Below are 19,604 nucleotides of genomic sequence, written 5' to 3'. Positions count from 1 at the left end.
GTCACAGTTCACACAGGTTTTACACAACAAATTCCTGATAAACTAGTTTTGAAATCAGAAGTCATATATATAGCAGTTATGATAATATGTTCAACTGTTGTTTAATAGACTGTAAAAACGGGGTTTGGTAACAAAAAAAAATGCTTGCAAAATATGAATGTAAATATTCATTCCAAGACAATTTTACACAATTTGCTTTCGCAGGCCACATAAAATGATGCAGCAAGGCGGACCTGTTCCCCGGGGCCTTGAGTTGCGCTGTATTTGAATAATAGGCAAAGTTGGGAATTATTCAGCTTAAAACAGTTGCAGTTCGTCACCACTGCAGCAAACACGGTGGCATAACAGATATGAATCTCACTGGTAGTGTCAACTAAAACAGCATTAACTTCTTATCTCTGGAAAGGCAGAATGGTTGATACTTCCCTGTATAGAATTTCAGATGTACTTAATGTCCATTTTTTTAATGTCTTAGTAAATTGTGCAAATAATACGTAAAACATTTTTGCTATTTCAATGCATATTTGACACTTCGCTTAGTCAACGAACATGCAATTGGGATGAATCCCTGTGATGAATCCCAGGGAAATGAGACTCAAGCGCTCCCTCTAGTGTAGTAAATAAGCCCCACTATAAATCAGCCTCAAAACTGCTTTCATTCGATGGCAAATTGGCTTTATTTTGTTGAAGGCTGCTCCATTTAACCACCGCAAAAAAAAAAAAAAAAAAGAAAAAAAGACGAGACTCGATTATGTGGTAATTATTGAAAGACTTAAAATTACATTAATATCAACCAGAAAACTAAAAAAAAAAAAAAAACAATACTAGCAGAGAAAAACACACAGATAAGCACTACTCTTGTTTCACCTACAGGACTAAATTGTTTTTGATAACACATAATTCACATTTCATGGAAAGCTCTGACACTTACCCACTTAGTTCTTCCTGCACATGATAATCGAAAACATTGATATTTATGAAGACCAAAAGGCTGCTGTAACGTATTGTAAAAATAAATGACATCTTCATCGAGAAAAAAATATGTCGCTGCTTATTGTCCAAAAGGTACCATTTGAGTAACAAATAATTCTTTGTAACAGATTACTAAAACCGATACAGATAACACAAATGTATGCAATAACAGCACTCATCCTTCTCATTCCTTAAGAGACATGGCATAACTTCACGAGTGTCCAATTAAAAACCTGCAACAATAAACACTACTAATATTGTAATAGTACCTCACAAAACTGAGTGCACCCCTCATATTTTTGTAAATATGTTATGATAGCTTTTGACTGGACAACACTGGAGTAATTGATCCTTTGCTATGATGAAGTCAGTGTACAGCTTGTATGTCAGTGAAAATTGACTTTGCCCTCAAAATAACTCATACAGCCATTCTCTAAACCGCTGGCAAAAAAAAAAAAGTTACACCCCCAAAGTGAAAACATCAAAATCAGGCCCAATTTTCCATTTTTCCTCCCTGATATCATGTGGTTCGATAGTGTTGCAAGTTGTCAGTTGTGAATGAGGAGCAAGTGGATGAAACTCTCACACTCGTGTACTCGTCAATGGTATTTCAATATGGTGCCTCATGGCAAAGAACTGTCAAAGGATCTTAAAAAAGATGATACATTATTACAAATCCCATGATTATCTTAAAAAAAGATTATATATTATTACAAATTAAATTAAGTCCAAAGAAAAGTGTATCTTGCCTTTTATCATGCATGTTGTTTGGAGCGTAATGGTGTGGGGCTGCACAAGTACAGCCAGCAGCTACAGTTAATTGAGTGAGCAATGAATGTGATGGACTGGCTATGTCTAGAGCATCTGTGGGGCACATTCAAATATATATATATAGTCACTGACGGCGTAGGGGGAGTGTAGTGGTACACTCGCATGACTTTGGTGCAGGCAGCGTGGGTTCACTTCCCACTCAGTGACGGTGTGAATGTGGGTGCGAGTTTATACTGTTTTACAAGTTGTGCCCATTATGTAGTACAGTCCATTGTACCAAAAGTGATATTTCTCTGTTGTCCCATGAAAAGATCTTTATTTTATTTTTGTATATGAAATATGAGGCGGCACGGCGCAACAGTATTGGAATTTGACACTGTTCCAGAGTATTGGGTGCACCAGGGTAACAAGTGCTGATAAATTATTAGTTAAGATCAGGGCTTGCTATTGGGTCAGGTCGAAGTGTAACAATGATGAAAACTGAACTCTTTCTTTCCTGACCCCACAGACATATTCTTAGCTCACTTGGGCTCAAAGAGTGAAGAGGGGTTCTGGGTTCAGAGAGTGGGAGCATGGAACATACTTTCATTTTGAAACATGAGTGACCACCCAGAGTTCACACCTTAAGCCCAATGTGCTGAAATGTAGTTCTGTTTGGAAATAAAAGTTCGGACCTTCATATGCTTGTTGAAATGATCTCCGGATTAATGAATTCTATCATTCGGCTTAAGGCGGTCCAACAAATAAATATGAGTGACTTTTTAAAGGCAGTGCAGTGTACATCGGCCCATCTTCGGTAATGAGTATATGGTTGCGGTTCCTAACACTGCAAATGGAAAATAAACCCACTACATACAATCCACGACTCTTTTAAAAGAGCCACATCAAAGCAAACATGATTTGTTCAGTAGCCAGAGAGTGTGGAGATTGTCGGATACAATTTGCGTTGATTCATGCATTTCTCTCTTTCGATGAATAGTGAGTGGGATTTACACATAATGTCCTTCTCGAGCGCCATGCGGGTCTCCTCCAGTTGGGACAGTGAGCTGCGGGCATCGCTCAGCTGCTGCTGCAGAGATGCCAGGGTGGCATTAATCTCCCTCACCTCCCCTTCCAAACTGTACTCAGGCAGGAAACCGGATATGTGAGACAGCATATAAAGGTTGTGTGTCTTTGTGTAAATTTGTGTATGTGCGAGTACCTCATCTGGGGTTCATCCCTGCAGAGCTCCATGTTGGGTCTCAGATAGTGGCGGTACAGCCTGGACTCAGCCACTCTCTGCGGGGCATCTTTATCGTCGATGGCCTTCTGCAGAGCCACAATGTTTCTCTCCTGAGCTCCAATCTGCTCCAAGGTCTGCACACGGACGCAACACACACAATAAAAATCCGAAACGCAGTGTTGAGCCGTGCCTTTAGTAAGTGGGCCTTCAGTAGGGTAGGGACTTAAATCCACCCCTTAATATCACCACATCATGTCGCAATTATAGAAACCATCAATACTACACAAAAACAAAATACAACAGCATGAACTGTGCCCCCCTACGTGGTATCACGATTCGTTTTAGCAACAATTCGATTCGTATCACGATTCGTGGTTGCCAATTTGACTCAAGGACAGTATTGGTTCATTTAAGCTCAAGTAATCAGTCAAGTAACAAAGTTACTTTTTCAAGGTAACTGTGGCAACACTGCTCACCAAAGATGTTGATTATAAAATGTATGAAAGTGTACAGACTGCCACAGATGTGTTTTGCTCGTCGAAGCTGGCTGTAACAGGTTTTGCTCTGACCGACCAATTAGAGGGGAAATGCTGACGTCATCGACAGCCAGCCAGCTGGCACTTCTGAAGCGAGTTGGAAATCTGATTGGTTTAAGAAACAGTCCCATTGCTAATTTAAATTATATCAACCCGCACTAAAACAATAGCAAAACAAAACAATTTAATGAAACAAATATTGGAATGTAAATGTCAATCAGTCCCGACAAGTGTTTAAGCTGGCAGAGAAGTCCATGCTGGCTCAGACTGCCCATATACTGCCAAAACTCAGTGTGTCTCAGTGTGCTCTTGTCTGTCAGTGTGTGTGTGTGTGTGTGTGTGTGTGTGTGTGTGTGTGTGTGTGTGTGTGTGTGCGTGTGCGTGCGCGTTGACCTGCTTGAACTGCATCTCTAGCTGGATCTTGGCATCCATCTGTTCTGCACAGCGTTGTAGGAAGGCTTGGTCCACATTGGAGCATTGGACTCTCAGGTCCTTAGTGGTGTCCAGTAGCACCTGCTGCCCCAACTCACTGACACACACAAACACACACAACAGTTAGTAACCCCGGGATGCTGTTTGTTGTGGCCCCAAATAGTCTGATCCAAACTATGCTCTAGCCTGAGATCCTTAGTGGCCTGTTCCTCCCGGAAGGCCCTGTTGAGGTTGCCTTGTGTGAACTTTATCCATGAAGGGACGTTAGACATCCTATAAGGACAAAGGAACATTCATGGCGCTGGTCAATTCTGGTTAATGGTTAATTCTATGCGCTGCATTACTCACTGCTCCACCATGGCGGCTGAAATGGTGTGGTGCTGTGTATCTGTACTCTTGTTAGTGAATCTACCACATTGGAGGTCCAAGGCATAGGCCTCGTACTTATCTGACCAGTCAAACTCCAACGACTGCTTGGCATCGCTGTTCAACCTGACACACAAAGCCCAAAGGATGAAAGTCACTTCAGATTTTTTGTTTGATTTTCTCCTCTATTAAATGTTGCTTTTTCAAGTTATCAAACATCGAAATAATGATTTAAACAAGACTACAACAATTTGTTTTTTTTGTTTTTTTAAGAGAAAACAACCAGCACTAATAATATTTTGGAATACCATAACCTTAAGTGATACTTTTCAGCTACGTCTGCTTTCTCATTTTTCCTGCCTCCTGTCCAAATTCCCATCACGCACCCACACAGTTTTATGCTATTGCTGCTAGAAATGTTGCAAGTTAGTGCCATTACTCACTTGATCTGAGTAGCAACCTGGGCAATGGTTCTCTTCAGAAGGGCCTGTACACTCCTGATCAAGTCCACTTCCTATTTGAACACACAACTGTGAATGACACATTAACCTTGTGCGGCCACGTCATTCTGATCTGACCGGGGCAATCGGAATCAGTAGTATCGGCCGATGTTAAGGAAACTATATGAGCAATGGGACTGTTTCTTAAGAGGTATTACTTCTCATGCATGCAAAAGGTACGCAGTCGTTTGGTGTCTGCGTCACTTTAACCTGCCCGACAAGCAAACTTTTCAAGCTGACGCGGCAGTCGCCCATGTTGGCTTAGTTTGTTCGCATCTTTGAGGTGTTAAAAACGGAGACAGCAGCGACATGGAGGAACATGAACCATTAACGATAACATACTTCCTGTGTTTGTGTACTGTATTAAAACCAGACTGAAATAACACTATAAACGTAACTTTTACACAGTATTGTATCTTTGTTAAATCTGAAAAAAAAAAAACACGTTGAAAAACAGTTTCTCAGTCTATTATTTAGCTTTTTTTTTTTTTTTTTTTTTTTTTTTTAAAACTGTGCTCGCGTTCTATGTTCCCTCGATCACATCCTGTGCATTTGGTGGTGGCTGAGCCCCCCTCCCCCATTCATAAACCCTAGTGACGCCCCTGCATCGTTTGGTGGGGCTGTCATTTATTTATTTTATTTTTTGATGTATTATTTATGTGCCCTGCGATTGGCTGGCGACCAGTTCAGGGCGTACCCCGCCTCTCGCCGCGACCCTATTGAGGATAAGCTGTATGGAAAACGGATGGACGAATGGATTATTGGAGCTAAGCGCATCGCGATGACCTTGAGCAGCTCCTCCTCCACACAGTCCCGGACCAGGTCCGGCCCCAGTCGTCGGCTCCTGCAGGTCAGGTTATCGACGGCGATGGCGAAGGGAGTCTCCGTGGCGTCCAGCGCCCTCTCCAGCCTCATCTTGAGCGCCTGCAGGGCCGTCGTGTCGGACAGCAGCCGGCCGATGTGCTCCTGCAGCTCCGACTTCCAGCGGTGGATGTCCTGCAGCCTCTCTCCCAGCAGGCGGGTCCCGTCGGTCTGGGTTTGCTCAGCGGTGTCCTCGGTGTCCTTGCGCAGGAGCCTGGACTCTTCCTGGATGGTGTGGGCCGCGAGCTGGTCGGCGCCGGCCTGCTGGAGGAGGCTGCCGTAGCCGGAGAACCACTCGGCCGGGGTGTATTTCGCGGAGCGGAAGCCCGCGGTAGCTAAGCCCGCGGACGGCTCGAAAGGGGCCCCTCGCTCCTGCTGGAGCCCCCGAGCCACCGCTCCGCCATCATAGTGCGGCTTCGACACTAACACCTCCGATCTCATTTTCTTACATCGACTAAAACAATTCAAATACAGTAAGAGCAGAAGTGAGCAGCGAGATAATGTGGTGACATTCGCACAGAATATGGAGTGTTTGTTGACAGGTTGCCCGGATACAACAACAACCCCGGTAACTTGAGTCGTTCATGAAACCAATTCACAGTATGCGTGTAGCTTTCTAAACTCTTCACGTCTTTTTAAGATGTCCCTTATATCGCAAACAGACGCCCTTTTCTGACCTGCACATGATTTCGTTTGGTGTGGAGGAAGCCATAGCGAGTGGTTCAGTCATGAAGTCGGCTCACTTGCACTTGACACAATGTAGGCTAGAGATAAGAGATAAGGTCAGAACGTGTGGCGCAAAAAAACCTCAACAAAACAAACAAATAAACCCCGTGAGTTCTATCAGTGGTATTCACTATCTGACGACCGTTTCCACCTCCTCGCGGGCTACGACGCTTTGTAACAGAGCCCTTATGGAAAGTCGTTCATTTATGCGTGGGCCACCATTTTAGCTCATCCCGTCATCCGGGCAGACTTCCTCGAAGCACATCGCGCCACCATTTTGACTCGTCACGTAGGAAACGTTCAATGTGCAGTGCTGTTTCCACATTTGGTGGTAAATGATAGGGTGTTGCCGCTAGAGGGCGCCTTGGAGCTACATACACGCACAGTACACTGTGCTGGACATGTTGGTCATTTTAACAGGAATTTGGGGGCCTTGGGGGTTTATTTCTGACAGTAATATGATTCATAATTCGTCAACCTACTACGAGATTATATGCAGCGGTGTTACACTACAAGAGAGGATTTAGCCTCAATGTTGAAAAAGTGGACCTCAATCACTGAAATTCACTGACTCGACATTCCTAGTAATAAAGCTTATGATGATCATGTCAACCTACTAAAAGTAACAAAAATAAACAAGTAGCTGTGCATTTACTGGTAAGGTATCTCGTTTATTAATTTTGGTTTCAAAAACAGAAAAAAAAGCAAGAACTACAATAAAGTGCAATAACAAATACAATCACTTCGAGATATAAAAATAACTCAAAATGTACATAACAGTATTAAAGAAAATGTCATGCCAATATTCACTGATGTAACAGAATAGCGGTGTTTGAAACAGTCACACAAATGGTTTAAAAAAAAAAAAAAGTTGAAAAATTAGTCCTTATTTAAAAATGTGCAAAAGCATTAAAAAGAAAATAATAATAATAAAAAAACTACATTAATCCAAACGTAACTTTTTTATGTTACTCTGTTCTTCCTCAACACTCGGCCTACGACTACTACTCGCCAAGTCAAGTTTATTTGTATAGACCTTAATCACAGAGAGTCTTCACAGGCCCACAGTTGACAATGATTGACGACATCCCCAAATCTAACACTGTTCTTTGCACGATGCATAATACAGTACAGGGGGTCCTTCATTTACGACGAGTTCCCTTCCTACAACGGGGACGTAAACAAATGCCTACATAGGTGCCAAAGTCTATCATTAATATAGTTGTGAAGTCAGAATGACTTTAAATAGTTGTCTGAAATAAATCATAAATCTAAAACAATCAAATGAAGATCAGTACAGTTCTTGTGCCGATGTATTCATTCATTGCCCACCATTCGTAACTTCGAACTATCGTATGTTGGTATACTGTATTTGCGACTGTTCATAATTCCCTTAAGGCCCAAGTTGAAGCGGAAGAAAAACAGCCCCAAGGCATGATGCTGCCACCACCATGCGTTACCGTAGGTGTGGTGTTCTTTTGGTGATGAGCAGTAAGTGGCCAAAAAGTTCAACTTTGGTTTCATTGGACCGTAACGCATTTTACAACATGCATGTGGGGGATTTTGTTATGCGCGTTTGAACAAGGGTGTGTAGACTTAAAAGAAAAAAAAAAATCCACTTTATAAAGTCTTTTGTAGTAAGTGATCTGACCTCTAGCAAAAATGATTACACTGGCCCATCCCACCTTCGACACACTTGCAATAGCCTTTAACAATATAATGGGCTGTCTACATGAACTAACTTGGTGGCGATACACTGAGCGTGCCCTGATATTTTCCCTAAGCTCAACCATTCCCTGGACTCCAGCTAACCACGCAGCTGTGCCTCTTGCATACTGCAAGTCAAACTGTTTCCATACCTCACCCAGCCGATGGTTCGCCGTAGGAACCCTGAGCAGAGCCGTGTGTGTCCCGAATTAGTGAGGATGCCAAGGGGAATTGGGCTTGTTGCCAGAGGGGAAGTTTCCAAGGGTGGGTGCAGGCCAGGTGGTGCTTGGCTTTCTGCTGCGGACATGTGAGCAACAAACAAGACACGTGTGCCCCAAAGTCTTCTTAAAGAACAAGCCAACACTAACATACACCCACACCCAAACATGAAGCTGACCGAGTAGTGCGTGGAAGGAGCAGTGATATTTATAATGATATATGATCCTCAAGTCTTCAGGGCCTTCCTGCAACCTTCAGACTGTGTTGCGTCTATTCTTGGTCGCTTCCTTTCACTTGTCTCCGCATCTTGTTACATTTACTTGATGACTGGAAAAACATACTACCTTAGAATGTTTACCAACCGTCTAAGAAGTATTGGTAATTGGAATAATTTAACTAGCAAATTCAATATTAAATGTGTTTATAAGCATGCATCTACTGTATGTTGAGACCAGTCAACTATTGCGCATACTGTTCTATTTTGCTGTACAGTTGACCAACACAAATTTTTTTAAATAGTTTTGATCCTCTTCAGTGTCACATGCTGTGCATTTTTTTTTTAGCAGCCTGTGGCATATGTACTAAACATTAGATTTGACACATCCCACAACACTATTTTAAAAAATGGCAGTGGAGGGGAGCTGTGAAAAGTGTGGGTGTCGAATTTTGGGGTCGGGGTGCCTAACCCACATCCCCCATTGGTGAGACATCTGTGACTTGGTTTTATCAAGAACTTTTCTAGATATGTAGACACAAAGAGTCAATTCACAACTAAAATGCTAACTTCATAAAACTCCAGTGAATCAAGATTAGTTTCAGAAGCAAAAATGGTTTGCTCAACTTTCTGCTGCATGTCAAGAACTGATTTGTGAACATATCACATTCAAGATCCTTAAGGAACTGCTTTAAAGAGTGTCAGTTGACTACAGATAACTCTTGTTTTTAGCTCTGAATGTGGAGACGTGATTTGTCCACTGTGCAGGGGTGGCTCTATTCAAATGATACATGGGGGCCATGAGCCACCTCAAATTCCTGAATAGTAATCCTTTACTTAATTTTACTTTACTTAAGGCTTCATTTTGTCATTTTTGGGAAACTGAAATTTATTTCAGGGGGGATGAACATAGGATTTAAGACAATATAACTTTGGCATATACCCAGCCTACCAAATAATTGCTTGCTTCAGCCCCCCTAAAATGTATTTTTGTGCATTGTAGTACTTTGACAAATGATATCCCTTTGTTTGCAAATATCACATTTTGCACATTTATAAGAGGCGTATAAATTCATTTTAAAATGGTCCAAAAATCGACAGATCAATTAAGAAACTTTATTTTCTGTAAATATAGACACTTTGCGAAACACAATTGCAAATTAGCACAACACATACGCTATATAGAGACTCACAGAGCTGCATTTTGTACACTTCTGAAAGAAGATACTTTTTTCTTTTTTTTCCTTTTTTTTTTTTTTTTTTTTTTTTTTTTTACAGAGCTTTTTACAAAGCAAACATTCATTTCAAGAATGATCAAAAACAATGTATCACCTTGAGGAAAATCCATAAAAGGTTTTGTAGGTGTTCCAAAAAAAATTTAGTTCTTCATATCTCACGTTCTGACATTTTAAGATTTACCAACACTCATCTTGGTACAATCACTGGATGACAGACAGCGCTATATTACACAGAGTGCATATAAATCTATTAGATTGGTAGCTGTGATAACAGCAGGCGTCTCTTCAATGCTTCAGTAAATCAAGGAGCAGTCAGCATCGATCAGCCAACGAGGAGGACCTTACTGTGAGCTGTAGCCTGCTGTTACTATTTGAAGGGCAAAATGAGTCCTCACACTATAACTCAATTTACTGCACGTATCAAGGGACAGTTCGTGACAAGACACACCAATGCTATCTTGTTAGCAATGTTGCCAAATTGGGCATCATTTAAGATCGAAACTTCACTTTGCCACCTTGTCACTCATGTTGCAGGTGACAAAGCATTGGCATAGGTCCATTGTTTACAGTTTTGCTGCACAGCAACAATACAAAGTTGAAGATCCCGCACTGGTGCTCTTTGGCTCATCTCTGTCATAAACTAAATATGACCTCCATTCTCAAGCTTTCAGGCTGTTACACTTTCCATTGCCTCAGTTAGTGTCAATGTGACAAGGGTCGGTTCCTGCTCTGTGTGCTGTGCCGTAAAGCCTCAGGAAGTCCTTGTAACGAGGTGCGCATCCAAGCCACGCCTCTCCAAAATGGACCGAGCCGGTCAAAAGGTACTCATCTCCTCCGTGGGGAACGCCACACTTCGTAGGAACGTTGACACGCCCCGTCCAGCGCCGCACTCTGGCCCCGCCACCAGCAAACAGCCCGTTCTTCTGGTGGAAGAGCCGACTCAGAGTCAGCGCAGCCTGGGAGTGCTCGTCAGTGATCGACAGCACGCCTTGAAAGGTGCCGCCGCCCGCTACAGAGGCAACACACACAGATTTCAATGTTGACTGGTGTGTGCGGTGTCTTTCATATACAGTGGTACTTTGGCTTATGAGTTGAATTCATTCTGTGACCACACAAGAAGTGGCAATAATTCTTTCCTGCTCCCCAAATCCACCAAAACTATTTTATGTTTTTGACAAACAAACAGCACTGTATTGGTTAAAAACAAATCACAAAATAAAGGAGAATATCAAGAACTAAACCCTGTTCATAGTGTTATGACTATATGCACTGTTGTATTTGTGTGTTAGATGTATGCTTTCAAGGGGCGTGGCCGAGTGAGTGATGTCGGGAGCTGGAGTCAATTGGGTTGGCCCATTATTTTGGTGTGAGCGTCTGCTCCTTACGATTGTTCTCATTTCGTATTTGTTTGTTTGACTGTTTGTCCCTTCAAAGTGCTTCAGCAAATGTGGTTCTCCTTGTCCACATGCGGGAGCATTATATTCCTTAATTGCGCCAATTTGTTTTAGAGGGGCACTCGTAAGTCAATGTACCACCGTATACAAACAGTCCATGTGCACACAAACCCACATGCAGTGTATGTTGGAAACACCTTTTTTTTGGTGAAAAAAAGATTTTTGAAAACGCCGGACAAAATTAGGACTGTGTGTGTGGATCGGGGAAACTGAGCCTTTTTCATTGTATCCTTTCAGACCCCACCCCCACCCCCAAACGTGTAATATTCAAAATACCCTTGGACATGTCCACAGCCTTATGGTTTGTGTGCATTTGGTGTTTCTATTTACCAAAGTCACTGGTGCAGACAGCCATGAGGACTTCTTCATCTGAACATGGTTCACATTTGACTGTAGTAGAAAATGAAAAAAAAAAAACAAAAAAAGAAACTTATATTAGCATCACAGTATGTCCAACTTCTACATAGGTTCTTTGAACTGATGCCAAATGGATGGATATATGGAAGACCAACAGCACACTTGCGCCCTTGCTGCTTCACTCATATGGGTGGCCTACTTAGAATGCCTCCACCTGAGGGGCATCTGTTCTTGATTGACAGCTGAGGGACGATTGGCTGACTCTTGTTTCACCCCGACGTGACCTTTTGATTGGCCTGTTTGTTTTCATAAGTCTGGCTGAGACAAGACGGCAGGGGGAGGGGAGTCATTGATGCTTAGTGAGATGGCTGCAACGGGCAATGTGGCCTTTTGCACACAAACCCGTCCAATTTGATCCTGTCACCTTCGCTCACATCACTGACTAGACAGGCCTGTGCTGAGCAGATTAACATCACATTAGCAACCGTCACCTACAAATTGAGGACAATTAAAGAATGAGGTGTTATGTGAAAACGAACATGATTTGACTTGTGACAGCTGCTTTTCAGTGTTTACAATGCATTTTCAGTATTTTTTTGTTGTTTATTTAACAGTGAAAACTGGGATTGGGTCCAGCAGTCCTCTAGTGAGGATAAGCGGTAAAGAAAATGGATGGATGGATGCAACTAAAAAAAAAAAGTGAAGCGGAACATGCCGGGAAGCACTGAGGTGAAACTGAGTACAAAGTATTTTAGTGTTTAGATTTATATATCTGTTTCAGTATCATGTTTTTAAATTTTTTTTTAATCATACTCGTATTTAACTCAGACATGTACTGGTTTTGAAATTTAGTGCAACCTTCAAAGTCAACCACAATTTTGTGGAAAATCTTTTTTGTATTTTTTAGTGGTCCCACCACAAAACCGTATCAGTGGAGGAAAAGAGGAAAAGTGCAATGATAATAGAACCAGAAATTAGAAAGGGTCTGGCTATTGTAAATACTCTGGTTTACACACACATTTCTAAAACATGCATATTAGGTTCATTGAAGACTCTCAATTATACATAGGTGTGAATGTGAGTGTGAATGGATGCTTGTTTATGAGTGTACACCGCCTCTTGCCCGAGGTCAGCTGGGAGAGCCTCCATCTCACCTCATGACCAACACGAAGACTATATCGCTAAAGAAAATGAATGGACGGATGGAAAATGCAGGAAAAAGTCACTGCAACACTTCAAATCTGTTGCATCATAGCTATGATCATAATCGTCTTAGTTATTTTAAAGGCAGTATTAAATATATGCATTTTCCTCACAATTTAAAACAGCTCCTTAACCTTGAAGCAAGCTCGTTTTTTTCATGTGGAGAACTGTGTGTGCAACAAAGTGACAACTTTCTTATCTTCAGTTTAGGATGACTTAAAAAATGCATTTCAATCAGTCGAAGAGTGGTTTCATAAGTTTAAACTGTGTTTCAAGCATGTAGCAGGTTTTTTATTTTCAATTTTTAAGTCCTTTATATGGACTCTTTATATTGCAGATTTTCACCTATTGTGGGTGGGTCTTGAACGTATCGCCTGTGATAAACTGTACACGACAAGGTGGAATTCTCTTACCCAAACCAGGGTGAAGGTGCGGGTACAAGTGCGCTCCGGGACCTCGGCTGGACACCAGCTCGTACTGGAAAGCGGTTATCCTCCGGCTGATGTCTGCCTGGGGGACGGCCTCGACAAACAGAGCTCCATCGGTGAGGCTGAAACAACGTATCTTTCCCTGATGATGTTCGCTCTCGGGCATCAGCAGCCTCAGATCACCAGTATGCTCCAAATACAAGTGCGAACCCTTTAGGACCGACACGCGGCGTTAGTAGTGCACATGCACCCAAATGGACACGCTTCGCACACCGGTGCCTTGACTCACGACTGCTCCAACTTACGAGCCGTCACTTGGTCGTTTTTTTGCGTTACGTTTTGGGGAGGGGGGGAAAGGTGACTGATGAGTGAGCGTCACACGCTATGCCACTAGATGGCGGCAGCCACATCACAACATTCGGCCACCACCACCGCCACCTCCATACCACTGAAAGGTATCGGTTGTGTTTTGTGCTTGCAAGTATTCTGCAAAATGTCTTTTTTTTTTAAACCAAGAGTCATTTGAAAATAAATGCTGAGAAGAAGAGGATCTTCGTTGAACTAATGCTTCCAATCACAGAAAAGCATAAGCAAGGTGTGCGTGTAGTTGACTTGGCAAAGCAAGACGAGCTCTCGATCGAGAATATGTACTATACTAAAGGGGAAAGTGCTTTGAGTTCCACGCATGGTCTTTGCACGAATTAAACTCGCAGGTCAAGGCACCACTGTATCTAAAACGAAGACAGTACCTGCGAGTGGAGCCGCGGTTTGATGCACACGTGGAGGCCTGCCAAGTTTGCCGATGTGGGCTCCGTGTTTGGACGCAGGTTGACGATGATGGCGCCGGTCGGGTAGAGCCACTCCAGCGAGCCCTGGGAGCAGCGTAAGTAGACCTGCTCCACATCTCTGCGATGCCACTCGTGGCTCAGACCACTAAGAGGAAAAACAACAAAAAAAACAAAAAAACAAAAAAACGATTCACCGGTAAGTTCACGGGGCATGAAGATAGGGATGCAATTTGTCTCTTCTACTGATGCGGCCAGTGTGCACGAGCAGCCTCAACACCCCCAAATGACAGCGGGTCATTTCCATCGCAAGAAGTCAGGTAAAGTTTACAGCGCCACATGTGAAGTCATGCCTCTCATTCTGGAAAACTTTAGGAAGTGCATGATCAAAGGCTCCATGTGGTTGTATTTACTTCAGATAGGAACTGGAGGTTCGACATTCCTATGCTGGGCACTGCGGATTACATTTCCACATTTGAAATTGACATGTTAGGTAAACACACACACACAAAACCCCAACAACAAACAGTTAGTTAGGAGCAGATTAGGCAAGGTTTATTAAGATGCAGGTCCTCCAAAATAGATTAATGTTATCTATTAGTCAGATCTAAACAAGCATGATATGCAAAGTCATAACTCTGAGGTACATAATGCCTATAAGGACATGTTATTGTAAACAATAGACAAACACAGAGTGGAAGGGGGAAAAAAAATAAGAAGAATTTGAGCCACGTTATATCTACGCATATATATTCCACAATGTTGCTCCAGCCCAGGGATTCACAGTCAGTGTGCCATGTCAACAAATATGAGCAGACCAATTCAATCTTTCCCTTGACTGATGCCACATAATAACCAAGTGGTTTGACTTTTTTTCTTCTTCTCATATAAAACGTGGCTCGACTCAATAATAGTCGTGAAACACTCCCCGCCAAGAACGATTCAAAGTAGCCTACGCGTTTAAATGAAAAGCCCAGCCGAACAAAACCAAGCGATACCCTTAGCCCGCCTCCCAAAAAAGAAAACACATTAAAAAAAAAAAAAAAAGACATCAATAAATAATGCTGTGAGAAGGCAAAAGTAGAATTTGCGCTCATATCTACTGTTCGGTGTGTTCGCTCGGCTCCATCCTTACCTTCCTCGCCAGCTACACTGGTCGCTGGAGTACTGCGCCACGGCCCGGTATCCAAGCACCACCGTGACCCAGTGCAGTACAGCCCACAGCCGGGTCATCCTGCTGGCCTCTCCGCCCCGAAGCGCAAGAACCGGACTGTCCACGGACGCTGTAACGACCCGCGTCAACTACATACCGGTTTATAGGGTCCAAACGTTTGCGGGGTGATGCAGAAATCTGTGGACAACTGTTGTCTACTGTGCAGAGTGTGCCTGCATGTGTTTAAATAAGTTTTCCTGCACGTGCACGGCGGGCGCGTGCCAGAAGTTGGCTGGACACGCGAGCACTCGCTCCGAGCCACGCCCCCCAGACGCCCGTGATAGCGGTGCGCGTGCACCGCGCCAACGTGTGCGTACGTGCGTGCGTGCAGTTTGAAAGTGAGCAAAGTCTAAACCAGTGATTTCCAGCCTTTATGGAGCCAAGGCACATATTTTACAAGTGAAACATCTCATGGCACACCAACAAACAAAACTGTCACATCAAGTGGATACATTCATTACTTTATGTACTTCCTGCCATCTAATAGAAGAGCATTTGTTTGTTCTGTCTGTCACTGGCATCAACGGATGAATAAAGATATATTATTAAGATACATTGCATTATTAAGATACATTACCAGGGGCATCCACCTTTAGCACAATGAATTGTAATAAAAGAAGGAAAATATTTTGTGTGCAGAAGTTTTTTTGGGTTTCTTTTTCATTGTGGCAAGTTATCAAAATGGGTATTTAATTGCCAGCAAAAAAAGAAAAAAATTACTTTTGTACTTCAAATATATCTGTACTCCTGCTTAGGTATAGAGTGTGAGTATTTTTGCCACCTCTGGTTTCAACCCAAGATTAAATATGTTTTACTTTCACTGATGAGATACCAGAAATGTGTTTATTCTAATGTCATTATTAACGACAACAACGTGATTCCTAAACCCTGTGCATCATCAGAGATCATCATCAGGTGTGCCGTGTGAAATTGTCCAATTTCACTTAATCCGGTAGAGAATATTAATTGCATCTTTGTTCATCTATCTATGCCAGCGACATCTGGTGACAGGCAGAAAAAAAATACTGCAAACACTCTTGCATTAAATGGGAGAAGGTGCAATTAACCTGTGTGTCCACCTGTTGCCATTCATAGTACAACAGAAGAAGTCATGGCTTCCTGCCTGTGTATCAGCTTTGTGTCCAACCAAACAGGCCCAGATTTCTTACTAAGTAAAATTGTGAGTAAACTGCAACAAGATCATGTGGTTTTGCATTACTACGTAATCCCGCTGACTATGTCAAAGTGACAAAAGTAACATGCAGCAGGATGGGAACATAAATTAATGATTGTTAATAAAAGTATTGGTGCTCCCAAACTGTATATAGCAGTATAGGAATTACAGATACCATCAACACGATAAAGTGTGTGTGTGTGTGTGTGTGTGTGTGGGGTGGGGGCGGGGGTGGGGGGGGGGGCGCACACACAAGGAAAAGTCACATGTGTGCTCTAAACGCCTCTTGGGCTTTCCCGTGAGAAAACAGTCGGAATGGCAAGCATGTTTCTCCCTTGTCACATTCCCACTGAGTGCCACAGCAATGAAGTGTATTTCGAGAAATACCTAAAAACCACTGCACTCCCCTCGACACACGCACGCACATACACCTCTACCTATGACAGAGTACGGATACCTGATCAAGCTCCTTAAGTACTGTAACGAAGCATTTGTAATTTGTTACTTCCCAGTACTGCAGTAGTCAACGGACATGTGGAACTCTCCATAAAGAGCTTTTCACTCTGCAAAGATACACATTTTGATTTTTTTTTATTGCCAAAACTTGTATGAGATCCCAACACAGCCTCTTTTTTTGCAACCCTTCTTGGAGTTCTAACAGTGAAAATGGAAATCGTCCTTCCAAAACTGTACTGTTTTTGTTGCGTGTTGAATTCATTATGGGCTAAATGTTTGAAGACAAATAAAATGGTCATCAAGCACTTAGATCAAACAGGGTAACCATATCTTCGCTTTTCAATTCAAAATGGTTTTACAACTGCAATAATCCACAAATAACAAATTCCTTCTAAAACTACTGGCGACCATTCCAAAGTGTACTCTGCCTGTTGCGCAAAGTCAGCTGGGACAGGAGCCAGCTCACCAGCGACTCTAATGAGGACAATCAGTATAGGAAATGAATGGGTGGGGATATAAAAGTAAAACCAAAATAAAAGTTTTAACTAGCTAGCATATACGTAGATCAACAGCATTACTTACTATTATTCCCTTCAGATAACACACCAGGCAGGATTCATAGGGCTCGATAGTAACTGCCCCATAGATCAATGAGAAAAATTGGCACATGGCAGTCACACCCTCCCGGTTGTTTGGACGCTATACTGATGGTGCAATAGTGGTTCAGATTAGGAGATGAGTGTAGACATTCCTTTCATAATGAAATCACTGCTCTGTCCAGCCAACTGTCTCCATTTTCTATGCCGCTTATTCGGGGTTGAGGGTCAGCCGGAACCCATCCCAGCTTACTTCGGGCAAAAATCGGAATACACTTTAGATGGTCGGCAGTCAATCTCAGGGCACATACAGAGAGACGACCATTCACACTGCCTTTGAGTTGGACCTGAACCCATGCTGCCTAGCCTGAAGTCAGCGACTCCACTGCTCTGTATCAAGTATAAACATTTTAAAAAGAAAACATCATCTGGTGGGGAAATCAGGAATTCAAAAAATTAGAATACTGTGAAGAATTCAGCCCAAATTTTGCAGGCCATAAATGTTTTAAATGGAGTGTCACACACACACACACACACACACAGACACTAATCATCGACTAAACTCAAACACCTGCACAGGTTTCCCCAGGTGTCATTAAATAGCTTCAGTTTGGTTGAATTCTCTCACTTGGGTTCAATATGGGGAAGACTGCAGACTTGACAACTGGCCAGAAGACCATCATTGATACCCTAGGATGGGTAAGCCACAAAAGTTCATAGCTAAGGAAGGTGGCTGTTCACAGTGTGCTGTGCCCTACCATATCAATGGAAAGTCTAGTGGAAGGACAAAATGTGGCAGGAGAAGATGCACCAGCAAAAGAGATGACCGTGGGCTTCAGCGGTTTATCAAACAAAGAAGATTCAAGAATCTAGCAGAGATCCAGAAAGAGTGGAATGAGGCAGGAGTCACAGCTTCAAAAACCACCACATTCAGACACATCCGGGAGATGGGCTACAACTGTCGGGTTCCTCGGGTCGAGCCGCTTCTGAGCCTGAGCCAACGTAGGAAGCGTCTCAACTGTTGGCCAGTGGTCCAAGGTCCTCTTTTCCGATGAAAAACTGGAGGAAGACTGGTGAAGAACAGAACCTAAGATGCTTGAGGTCCAGTGTGAAATATCCACAGTCAGTCATGATTTGGGGTGCAATGTCCAGTGCAGGTGTTGGTCAACTCTGCTTTCTTAAATCCAAGGTCACCGCAACAGTGTACCAGAATGTTTTAGAGGACTTCATGATTCCTTCTGCTGAGGATCTGTATGGAGATGCAGATTTCATCTTCCAGCAGGACCTGGCACCTGCCCATACTGCCAGAAGCACCAAAATCTGTTTTGATGCCCATGCCATCACAGTGCTTGACTGGCCAGCCGAATCGCCGGAACTAAACCCCATTGGGAATCTATGGGGTATTATCAAGGAAATCTGGGCTTCCATATCTCCCAGGCAATGCCACGGCGCATCGAGGCAGTAATTCAAGCAAAGGGATTCTCAAGCAAGTATTGAAGATTAGCATATCGTTTTGAAAGTACCATATTTTGATTGATATAATGTGACCCCAAATGTTTCTTTTTTTTCCAACAAAAACTGAGAAGTAAATGAGTTCTTTACGGTATTCAAATTTTTTGAATTCCTGATTTCATGGGTTTTATGATCTGGAAGCCCAAATTATGTACAAATAAACACATAAATACTTAAAATTATTTCAATTGTGGGCCCTGATTCTATGATCTATGATAGTTTAACTTTTTGAATTGAATTATGGAAATAAATAAACTTTTCCATATTACATTTTTTTGGAAAGGGTCTATGCAAACTGTATTTAGCCAGAAAGATGCCGGGGAGAGAGCTTGTCGGTCCTTTTAGGGTTCCTGAAGGAGTGAAAATGACCTCTGGACTTTCCGAGAGACCACTTTCTTCCACACTGTGATTTCATCAACAAAATCATCTTCAAGCATGACAATGCACCATGTCAAAGAAGCTCAAGCACAAATTCTCCCCCCCCAAAAAATCCCACTTTAATTGATGTAAGAATTTTGAAGCTGCTATCAAATAAGAGGTTAATGTGACTTATGTTTTTGATTGAAATAGCTTTTGATTTCAGTAAATATGACCTCCTTATGCTGCAAATTCAAAATGACTATTTTCAGTTCTTTAAAACCTATAAAATGCCTTGAAACTGT

At 42.5% G+C, this 19,604-nt stretch overlaps 2 protein-coding genes across 3 annotated transcripts; both read right to left on the bottom strand.

The window, feature by feature from the left end:
* Positions 1-797: 797 nt before the first annotated feature.
* tekt4 (tektin 4) lies at positions 798-6,679 on the bottom strand. Its single transcript, XM_061678762.1, has 8 exons — positions 6,338-6,679; positions 5,586-6,114; positions 4,743-4,813; positions 4,282-4,425; positions 4,120-4,206; positions 3,895-4,030; positions 2,945-3,099; positions 798-2,861 (listed from the first exon to the last, which is right to left on the bottom strand). The coding sequence occupies exons 1-8, from the start codon at positions 6,388-6,390 to the stop codon at positions 2,648-2,650; spliced, it is 1,389 nt and encodes a 462-aa protein (XP_061534746.1). The 5' UTR covers positions 6,391-6,679; the 3' UTR covers positions 798-2,647.
* A 2,949-nt stretch (positions 6,680-9,628) lies between these two features.
* On the bottom strand, positions 9,629-15,429 carry metrnlb (meteorin like, glial cell differentiation regulator b). 2 transcript variants are annotated; one of them, XM_061678763.1, is made up of 5 exons: positions 15,127-15,429; positions 13,956-14,139; positions 13,192-13,417; positions 11,549-11,608; positions 9,629-10,773 (listed from the first exon to the last, which is right to left on the bottom strand). In XM_061678763.1, the coding sequence occupies exons 1-5, from the start codon at positions 15,222-15,224 to the stop codon at positions 10,457-10,459; spliced, it is 885 nt and encodes a 294-aa protein (XP_061534747.1). In that variant the 5' UTR covers positions 15,225-15,429; the 3' UTR covers positions 9,629-10,456. The 2 variants fall into 2 exon arrangements, with proteins under 2 accessions (XP_061534747.1, XP_061534748.1); XM_061678764.1 differs by lacking the exon at positions 11,549-11,608.
* Between the last annotated feature and the right edge of the window lie 4,175 nt (positions 15,430-19,604).

Source organism: Phycodurus eques, chromosome 6 (genome assembly GCF_024500275.1).
Source record: "Phycodurus eques isolate BA_2022a chromosome 6, UOR_Pequ_1.1, whole genome shotgun sequence".
Lineage (NCBI taxonomy): Eukaryota > Metazoa > Chordata > Actinopteri > Syngnathiformes > Syngnathidae > Phycodurus > Phycodurus eques.
This window is presented reverse-complemented; position numbering and strand designations above follow the sequence as displayed.